General features: G+C 33.9%; 1 protein-coding gene across 1 annotated transcript; it reads left to right on the forward strand.

The window, feature by feature from the left end:
- Positions 1-1,261: 1,261 nt before the first annotated feature.
- Positions 1,262-8,508, forward strand: LOC101219458 (pentatricopeptide repeat-containing protein At2g31400, chloroplastic). Its single transcript, XM_004135937.3, has 4 exons — positions 1,262-3,538; positions 4,313-4,529; positions 6,094-6,278; positions 8,101-8,508. The coding sequence occupies exons 1-4, from the start codon at positions 1,599-1,601 to the stop codon at positions 8,363-8,365; spliced, it is 2,607 nt and encodes an 868-aa protein (XP_004135985.1). The 5' UTR covers positions 1,262-1,598; the 3' UTR covers positions 8,366-8,508.
- The last annotated feature ends 2,231 nt before the right edge of the window (positions 8,509-10,739 follow it).

Genomic DNA, 10,739 nt, shown 5'->3' on the forward strand with positions numbered 1-10,739 from the left:
ATGCAAGCATGTGTTGGATTTATTCTTTCAAAACTTTACAACTGAACCCAAGAGTTGGATCATTTATTTCAAATCATTCCACTTCATAAAAGAGTATTTTGCAATTATGCCCGATACCTATATTGAACTTTTAGAAGTAATAAAACACTAATATTTTATTATTTTCTAATGTTATTTCATTAAGTGTTTGATAATACCATTCCTAAAATTTGAATTTTGCTTGTTTGGGATCCTTAATTTGAATTTTGCTTGTTTGTGATATTTTTTTACTAATGTTATCATATAATGTGACATGTTTATTTAATTAATGTTGGTTTAGAGTAATGTGGTACAGTGTTACATAAAAGCAATGGATACAAGTTGGGTGAACTAAATGGAATGGGTATTAGTTTATAAGTCATACATGATAGTGACAAAAATAGAGATTTTAGAGTAAACTTTTTCAATATTTTTTTGAAGTATAGTTTTCGTGTTATCCCTAGTTTCAATTGTATTTTAGCAAAACTATTTCAAACAAAAGTAGAATATTTGCATGATATTATAAATATTGGATGAACTAACAGACTATTAATACTTAGATAGAGATGTGCATGGGTCGGATGTGCATGAGTCGGGCCGAGCCAGGATGCCATCCTTCGACGCTGCTCCTATCCATGCTCCATCCCACCAATTTTGCACGTTTTCATGATTCCATGGAGAAATATTTTTAGTTTTTTGTTTAATATTATTTTTCAATCTTTGTTTATTTAAAATTTATATATAATATTCTTATTTAAAACTAATAAAATGTCAAATTCTCATTGTTTATAAAAATAAAAATTTAAAAATTAATCCATAAAATTCAAAAATCTATACAACAAAATTTACTACAAATAAGTATAATTAGAAAAAATATATAAAAATAAAATAGAAAAATGAAGAAAAGAAAAGAATATCAAAATAGTTTTTTTTTTGTAATACCTGATATTAAAAAGAATAAATAAATAAATATTTAGTTTTATATTTAATTATATTTTTGTTGGCAGTCTCCAGGTTGCCTTTGGTACCTTAAAAGTGGTATTTATTAGTCAACAAATTTTCAAAGAAAAACGAATTTAAAAATAAAAACTTTTAATCAGAAAACTTTTAATCAAAATGGTAGAAGTAAAACAGTCAAAACTGCTAAGCCAAAACTTAGGCAGCAAGACAGCAGTGAGTCAACATCTTATTTCATTTGGAGTAATGATGTGGGACATTGGAACCCAAAAGAATCCAACACTCACTATTTAGTATTGGATTCACTGAGATGGAAAACAATCTAAGGATGAGGCTGATGAGATTGGATTATCCATGGATATTTAGCTTTTTCCCTCTTCTACTTCCCATTTCCCAAGTCAGCAGCTCCCTCTACACTCAGCCCACCTTTCTCTCTCTCTTATCTGTAACAATTTACTCTCTTTCTCTCTCTACATTCTGATCCCTATCAACAATTTCATCTGGTTTGTCTGCCATTAATGGCTATCACGATCTTCATGTGTCTTTATGCCCTTCAACCATAGTAAGTTTTTCTCTATTGGGTGTTTTTCTTTCTCTTGATTATCTTTTGTTGAGGTGTTGCAATGGCTTCTACTCCACCACACTGTTCAATCACTGCGGCGAAGCCGTATCAAACCCATCAATACCCACAAAATAACTTGAAAAACCATCGTCAAAATGCTCGCCAGAATGGCCCTTGGACGACGACCCACAAGTTTCCTCTTGTCAAACCATTGCCTTCAACTCCAGGTCACAGTGCGACTAAATCCACTTCTACTCCGCTTTCTCAAAGCCCTAATTTCCCGTCTCTATGTTCTCTCCCCACCTCGAAATCTGAGCTGGCTTCTAACTTTTCTGGACGCCGATCAACTCGGTTCGTCTCTAAGTTTCACTTTGGTCGCCCCAAATCCTCCATGACCACTCGTCACTCTGCGATTGCTGAGGAGGTACTGCACCAGGTGCTTCAGTTTGGTAAGGATGATGCGAGTTTGGATAATATTTTGCTTAATTTCGAGTCTAAGCTTTGTGGGTCGGAAGATTATACGTTTTTGCTTAGGGAACTTGGGAATAGAGGTGAATGTTGGAAAGCAATTCGATGCTTTGACTTTGCGCTTGTTAGAGAGGGAAGGAAGAATGAGAGAGGTAAATTAGCTAGTGCGATGATTAGTACTCTTGGTAGGCTTGGAAAAGTAGAACTTGCTAAGGGGGTTTTTGAGACAGCATTGAGTGAAGGATATGGGAACACGGTTTTCGCATTCTCAGCTTTGATAAGTGCTTATGGGAAGAGTGGTTACTTCGATGAAGCTATTAAGGTGTTTGAATCCATGAAAGTTTCAGGCTTGAAGCCAAATTTGGTTACCTATAATGCAGTAATTGATGCATGTGGGAAAGGAGGAGTAGAGTTTAAGAGAGTGGTGGAAATTTTTGAAGAAATGTTGAGGAATGGGGTCCAACCTGATAGAATTACCTATAACTCACTTCTTGCTGTGTGTAGTCGAGGAGGGTTGTGGGAGGCAGCTCGAAACTTGTTTAATGAGATGATAGATAGAGGTATTGATCAGGATGTATTTACTTATAATACACTTTTGGATGCAGTTTGCAAAGGTGGACAGATGGATTTGGCTTATGAGATTATGTTAGAGATGCCGGGAAAGAAAATATTGCCTAATGTGGTTACTTACAGTACGATGGCTGATGGATATGCCAAGGCTGGTAGACTAGAAGATGCTCTAAACTTGTACAATGAAATGAAATTTCTGGGCATTGGTTTAGATAGGGTTTCATATAATACATTGCTTTCAATCTATGCTAAGCTTGGCAGGTTTGAAGATGCTCTGAAAGTTTGTAAGGAGATGGGGAGTTCTGGGGTTAAAAAGGATGTTGTTACTTACAATGCACTTCTAGATGGATACGGAAAGCAAGGGAAGTTTAATGAAGTTACAAGAGTATTTAAAGAGATGAAAAAAGACCGTGTATTCCCTAATCTGTTGACATATTCTACCTTAATTGATGTATACTCCAAAGGTAGTCTGTATGAGGAGGCAATGGAGGTCTTTCGTGAGTTCAAGCAGGCTGGATTGAAGGCTGATGTAGTTCTCTATAGTGAACTCATCAATGCTTTGTGTAAAAATGGTTTAGTGGATTCTGCTGTATTGTTGCTCGATGAGATGACAAAAGAAGGAATTAGGCCCAATGTTGTCACTTACAATTCCATAATTGATGCCTTTGGTCGTTCTACAACAGCAGAATTTCTAGTTGATGGTGTTGGTGCATCGAATGAAAGGCAAAGTGAATCCCCATCCTTCATGTTGATTGAGGGTGTGGATGAGAGTGAGATCAATTGGGATGACGGCCATGTCTTCAAATTTTATCAGCAACTCGTTTCTGAGAAAGAAGGACCTGCAAAGAAAGAAAGACTAGGCAAGGAAGAGATCAGGTCCATCTTGAGTGTCTTCAAGAAGATGCATGAGCTGGAAATCAAACCAAATGTTGTGACCTTTTCAGCAATCCTAAATGCATGCAGGTAAAAATGTTTTGACTTCTATTTGCCCTCAGGATATGCTATTTATACTTTTTTCTATTATTTGTTCGAAACCTTCATCAAATATCTGCCAAATTAAGTTATTTTTGTCTTTTTTAATATAAAGATCTTTTGAGTTGATTCTCTTCATCAATAGCTGCCATGGACTTAAAAACTAGCATTTTGACCTGTTACTAGGATGCAGGATGAAGTCTTTCCACAAATGCACTACCAACATTGGAGATTTAGGAAAGACTATCCGTGCATTGGTTCTTTTTCTGCTATCATCATTTAGTAATATCTCTTAGAAAGTGGTGTGCATTGAATTTTTTTTATCAGTCTGGTTTAAGTTTATCTGATTCTAGATGGCATTGGCAAGCTCACTTCACAAGTCAAATATTTATTATAAATGATCCCCTGTCACATTTTGTCACAACCTGAAGTCAAATATACCACAAATCAGTGGTAAATGGTGACCTCTTATTTTCTATTATCCTTCCTTTGAACAAAGGCCATTGAGCCAGAGCCTCACTTCAACAACCTTTCTGTCTGGTAAAATTTTGCACTTCAAACCCTCTTCTTTGTATTACGCTCCCACTTGATTAATTTTTCTTGATGTATCATTGGAGGAACTTGTCCTTTCTACTTTCCAGCATATTTTCTGAGATTTTTCCTTTGGTTGTTTGCTTTGGTTTTATTCTCTATTATTAACTATAACCTCAAGTCAAGCGGAATATGCATTTGATCCTGATTGTGGAATTTGAGTTTTGGGTACAGTCGCTGCAAATCAATTGAAGATGCTTCTATGCTATTGGAAGAGCTACGGTTATTTGATAATCAAGTGTATGGTGTAGCTCATGGACTGCTTATGGGGTTTAGTGAGAACGTTTGGATTCAAGCACAGTATCTGTTTGATGAAGTGAAGCAGATGGACTCTTCCACTGCGTCTGCTTTCTACAATGCTTTGACAGATATGCTGTGGCATTTTGGTCAGGTGAAGTCTAAGAACTTTCAAATCTGTTTAGTGACATTTCTCATATCCTATTTCTCATTATTCGTCTGGTTGTTTTTTATGGATTTTAGTCATGCAAAATGAAAACCGGATCAAAATTTAGTCTAGTTACACTAAATTAACATGAAAAACCTTAATAAAATCAAATTAGGATAATGAAAACTTACCTTGATAGCTCTTGTAAATGCTCGATACTCCACCCGAACTCGAACCAAACCACCACTAGAGTTGACGTACTATCCTCCGAACTCGAAACCGGGTTGTGGAACCTGATGAATGAAGAAAACCGCGAGAGAGAAAAAAAATGGAAACTTGGATTAGGGTTGAATTTTGGGTGAAATCAAATTTTCTTTTTTTTTTTTAGTGAAGAAATTTTAAGAAAAAAATTGGACAGCCAAATTCTATAAGAGCCCAAAATTCCAACCCATCAAAAGAATTGTAAGACACTTTTTATAAGAAATGCAAAATTGCATGGTAGCCCAAGAACACATTTTCTCACTAACTTTAGTGAAAGGTTAAAACAGTCATTTCTTTAAATTTAGTCAAAGTCAATATTATGTGACTAATTTCGACCTCTAGAGCATTTTCAAATCAAGTTAATCAACATCCGTTAAGTACTGAATCATTCCACAATAGTCCCGTAATGGGACATCGCTTGTAGAAAATTAATTTTTAAGTACGTGGCCTCCATGGATTGAACCTATGATCTCTTAGTTAGATATTGAGACTATGTCTCCTTTTTTACCATTAGGCCAACCCATGATGTTTTACAATAGACAGTGTTATAACGTTAAAGTGACTATTCCATGGTTCAGTCTTATGTAAACTCTTTATATAAGATGCTCCTACTTTCATGTCCCTATATGAACGATTATATACTATAAAGCATTTAGGCTACATACTCGAACTTGATCTGTGTTTATGTCTCTATATAAAGTTTAAATTTAGTTAAGATAGCCTTTGGACCATAGTTTATTAAATTCAAGATTATAGTATTCAATTTCACCAATAATTTGTCAATAACAACTTTATTGAGTAAAATATAATTTTAGGGGGAATTTAAATTACAAACGACTACGAATTTTAAGATAAATTTCAATAGTTTTATGTTTCATTTTATACCTGAGAAATAACATAGGTATTTCACATTCTTGATTATTTTCTCCTTTCTACTAGGTACTTTCCTATTTCCCGGTTTCCTATTACATTCTTTTCCCTATTTACTGTTTTACATGTAAATTGAAATCTAAAAAAGAACTGTCATTTTTATTTGTAAATTAAAACATATTCCTTTAGAGGTTCAAATCTCTTTTACTACTATGTTTATTGTACCAAGAGAAAAAAAAGGAAGAAATGCCGTCAAGTGAATGTATCCTAAAAGTGGAACCAAAACGAAAAGGAAACTTAAATATCGTAAAATGGGCTCGATTTATTCCAGAAAGGAGGGTCTAACTCTTTTTCCTTTTCTTCCTTGTTATAAAAGATATATATCTTTCACACTTTTGCTGCTAAAAACTTGAATTTGAAATTTGTATCTTATCTACAGAAACGAGGGGCTCAATTGGTTGTACTTGAAGGAAAAAGGCGCAAAGTATGGGAAACTTTATGGTCTGATTCTTGCTTAGATTTGCACCTCATGTCCTCTGGAGCTGCTCGTGCCATGGTTCATGCGTGGTTGTTGGGTATTCATTCTGTTGTATTCGAGGGCCATCAGTTGCCAAAGCTATTAAGGTAAATTCATTCCTCCATTCACTATTTTCAGTCTACTTTTAATAGTTGTAGTTCGATCTCTGGTTATTTAACTGTGCTAACTTCCTTAGTTACTCAGGTATTGATTTATTCTTCATGGACGTGTTTGTTTTATTGTATATAATGCTATGTATACCTTAAGGCACAGTATCTCGAGGTTTAACTCTGTGACACATAGTATGGTATCTCACTTCAACGTTTCATTGGAATGTCGACTTTCTCTGCATTAAGATTGAGTGTCCAATCGGCAGAAAGAGAAGACTGTATTCTAAGGGGCATAAAGTTTATATTTAAAAAAGAAAGGTGAAAAAAGTCTCTTTGCCTGTCGAATATCCTGTTCCTTTCTAGAACCCCTCAGTCGAGCCTCAAGATTTACTTCTTTTTTTCTTTTATTTTCTTTCTAAATTTATTTCTATTTTAGTTGATAACCTTCAAGAATAGGAGTAGATTGTGGTGGTACTGAGAGGAAGGGCCATTTGCCCTCCACAACAGAGCAGCAGATGCAGATGAGACCACAGAAATGCTAAAATCACCAATGGGGCAATTGTAGTGGAGAAATGTGGCTGAGACTTTTTTTTTTCTGGGAAAGAAAACATAGCTATAAACACTTTTCTTTTGAATGATAAAATAAGCGGCAAGACTACTATCCCAAAAGAGAGTTTCAACGTGCTTAGTAGTGTGCATATTGAATAAATTCCATACACTTAGCACTTGAGGTTTCTTACCTACCCAACTAAAGGTGGTTTAAGCAATGAAAACTATGCCTCGTGCAAAATTTGACTTCTCCCTTATGGCATAATAAACTAGATTTTGTTGGTTCGGTTGACTTGTGGATCTCCAATAATATTAGGGTCAAGATATGGATCTTTAACTTAGTGATGGAAGAAATCTTTTCCAAGTGTATTCTACTCTCCATCAACTTGAGAAATTTGGTTAGATATCAAGCAATATTTGCACGAGAATTTAACCTACTATATCAATTAAGTAACAAACTGAATGACCTTGCATGGCCAATTTTTTGTTAGTTCACACTTCACCAAAGCACAATCTGCTTTGACCATTGCTCGATATTTGCCTCTGGCTCTGCCCTTGCCGAAGAGCAAGGATAGATGTTCACTTTTGCTCGTCTAGTTCATTAGGGAATTTGTGCCTAGCTCGTTTAATCTCTCCTGCGTTGGTAGCACTTTCCCTCTCATCCTCCTTGATCTGGAAGGTTTGAATCTCCAAGAAAGTCAAATTTTTTGCTTAGCAGACCTTCCCTGGGAGAATTCCCACCGTTCTCGGTCCTCATATTGACCTTGTTTTATGGTATTACATCCTAGAGCAACTTCAGAGAGATTCCTGGAGTCTTGGTATTCCGATGGCTCGGAACATGTCGTGCAAGGCTCTAATGGAGTATTCCACCCCTTTTCGTGATAGATGGACCTTTCTTTGGCATGTAGCTTCCTGTGCGTCTTTATGGATATTTGGTGAGAAATAGGAGTGCCTTCAGTTATAAGGGAAGGTCCTTGGGAGCGGTTTGAACTTTGGTTATGTCTGAAGGTCTCTCTTAGGGTTTCTGGCACCAAGTATTGTCAGTTATTACCCTTTATCTCTCACTCATTCTCATAAATAGAAGCCTCTTTCTGTAGTTTTCTGGTGTGTTTTTTTTTCCCTTTGGTTCTTTTGGCTTCGTCTGTATGCACTTTCCTTCTTTGTATAGTTTTTTTTGTTTCTCTGAGTCTGGTAATATTTTAAACTCATTCTTTTCATTGAAAACAAACATATTGTTGCAAATTTCTTACAATTTTAGTCAATTGTGCAGCATTCTGACAGGATGGGGAAAACACAGCAAAGTAGTCGGTGATGGAGCTCTTAGACGGGCAATTGAGGCACTTCTAACTAGCATGGGGGCGCCATTTCGAGTTGCAAAATGTAACATAGGTAGGTATGTATCAACAGGCTCTGTGGTGGCTGCCTGGTTGAAAGAATCTGGTACCTTAAAATTACTTGTTCTTCATGATGACAGAACTCATCCAGATAGTGAAAATATGGATCTAATTTCCAAACTCCAAACGATTTCCTTGTAGCAGTATTTGTATAATAATATTATTACACATCAGAGATATGAGAAAGAAAGTTGGCTTCGGCAAAAGTTTACTAAACTGGCAATGAACCAAACTCTTTTTGTGCCAAATACCTGATCGCCCTCAATTCAATTCCAAATTATTTAGCTGTTAGTCCCTATTTATATATTACAACTATATAGAGAGTATATTTAGTATCACATGCTTTTGAATAATTAACATTTATTGAGATTCTACGATCATTTTCTTCATTTGAAAGGGGAACATCTATACATATTACTTATGAACTCGAAGATACAAATACAATTCATTTTAGTTGGAATCTTTTTTTTCTTCCATAAATAACCATGAATATGAACTAGTAATGGGAAAAAACAAACTCCCTAACCAAACAAAGTTAAGAATTACGAACAATAAATGATGAGTAAATAAATTGGTTCAAGAGAGTACCTTTAACAGCAAAAACATCTTCCTCTTAAGCTCAAAAGTGTAAACATATATCTTAAGCTCAAAAGTTTAAACATATATCATATTCGTCGGACTCAACATGAAATTTGTACAAAATGATTCTATACTTAATCACTAACTTGAGCATAACTGAATAAGGGAATAAATTTAAGGATTCTTGAGTAGGAGATAGAGATTCAATCTTTATTTCCTATTTTCTTTTCTAAAGTTTTGCCTATATGCTTGTCATAGCCATTCACAATCGAACCATTACTTTGAACAACATACCATACTCAAACGAACCATTACTTTGAACAATATACCATACTCAAACGAATCATGGTGGCTTGGATAAGGATGCCTCAAAATGCTACTCCTTGATGCCTCGCAACCATTGCTACAATTACTGTTTTATCTCTCAAACTCTTCGGTAAGAAATTCCTATCATAATTCTTCCTTCAAATAAAACTTCTAGTTCGATAAAAAATACAAATTTATATTTTCCCCTACTTTGTTAGATATTTAACCGTAGTTAATGTAAACTTAACTCGATGACAATTAACATATTCTTCCATTCTAGAGGTGAGAGGTTTCAATCTATGTTCCCACAATTGTTTTACTAAAATGATAATAATAAAAATAATTAAACCATATATTTTGACTATTCACATCCTTTATTTAAAACTGATATCTCCTAACATTATCCCAAAAGAACACCCTAATCCAACCAAATAAAATCTACTTTGGATTTACCATCACCATGGTAAGATAAGAAACAGAAATTGTGAAATTGTGTACATGTTTTCCAAATTCTCAAGAAACAAAAAAAGTGAAAAGAATGAATATAACAAAAGCTAAGTGAATGTAAAAAGGAGATGCTACTTAAAGAGAAATTCTTGCAATATTTTGAGGAAGAAAACAAGCAAATAAGAAAGGTTGATAAAAGAAAAAATAGAAGTTTAAAAGGATCATTAATTGCTTTAGAATATATGAAGCCAATGCCTACTTGGCCCTCTTGCTAGAATCTCACCTCAACAAAATATACTGATTTTTTTTTTGTTTTTGAGAGCTACATAATCCAATTGGTACAACTTTTAATATTCTATTGATACTCTCTTTTATGTATATGTTTTGAGATTTCAGTTTAGTATAGAGTTTTAAAGTTTGGTTGATATGTTGACATTTTATATATACATAATCTTTATGTTCGTAAGTCCAATATCGAAATGGAGGAAGATCTTTTTTTTCTTTTGTTCATTTTGTTTAGTACAACAAAGATATAGAAATTTGAACCACCGACCTTATGAAAAAGGAATAATACCGATACCACTTAACTATGCTCATTTTATTGACATTTTTTTTGTGTAATAAAAAAATCAATGAAACATAACAAAAAAAAGTCGACTAAATATCACTAGTGTGAATTTAATATTAATAGTGTCAAAAAATGTTTTTTAAAATAAATAAAATTGTTGTTTTCAAGTATAGCAAGATGAACCAATTTATTTACAAATCTAACAACATCAGACACCGATAAATATCTATCAATATTTTTCATTCATATTGAAAGATGTTTATTAGAGTTTATCACTTTGTATCACTAATAGATAATGACACGGTTTATCTTTAAAAATATTTCAAGAAAATTTTCTATTTAAAACAATTACTTGAAATAAAACCACTATCTTTTCTAAATGGGTTTAAAAAATTGCAAATTTACCGTGTGTTTAGTATAGTTTTTCTAACCAATTTTAGACGACTAAAAACGTTTTTCTTTCTTAAGATATAAAAAGCACTTTGAAAAAACTTGAATTAATTTTAAAAACACATAATAAAACGTTTTTTTTAAAAAGGGACTTTAAAGTCATTGACACTTTTTTTAAATATTATAATAAGAAATCAAAACATTTTGTAACCGTACTTTTGTTAG

Source organism: Cucumis sativus, chromosome 7, assembly GCF_000004075.3.
Source record: "Cucumis sativus cultivar 9930 chromosome 7, Cucumber_9930_V3, whole genome shotgun sequence".
NCBI classification, from domain to species: domain Eukaryota; kingdom Viridiplantae; phylum Streptophyta; class Magnoliopsida; order Cucurbitales; family Cucurbitaceae; genus Cucumis; species Cucumis sativus.

Bases quoted from the DNA above. Each gene is read 5' to 3' on its own strand.
- LOC101219458 (XM_004135937.3), top strand. From the start codon at position 1,599: ATGGCTTCTACTCCACCACACTGTTCAATCACTGCGGCGAAGCCGTAT. The intron at 3,539-4,312 runs GTAAAAATGTTT...TTTTGGGTACAG, and splicing joins GCAATCCTAAATGCATGCAG to TCGCTGCAAATCAATTGAAG. The intron at 6,279-8,100 runs GTAAATTCATTC...TCAATTGTGCAG, and splicing joins CAGTTGCCAAAGCTATTAAG to CATTCTGACAGGATGGGGAA.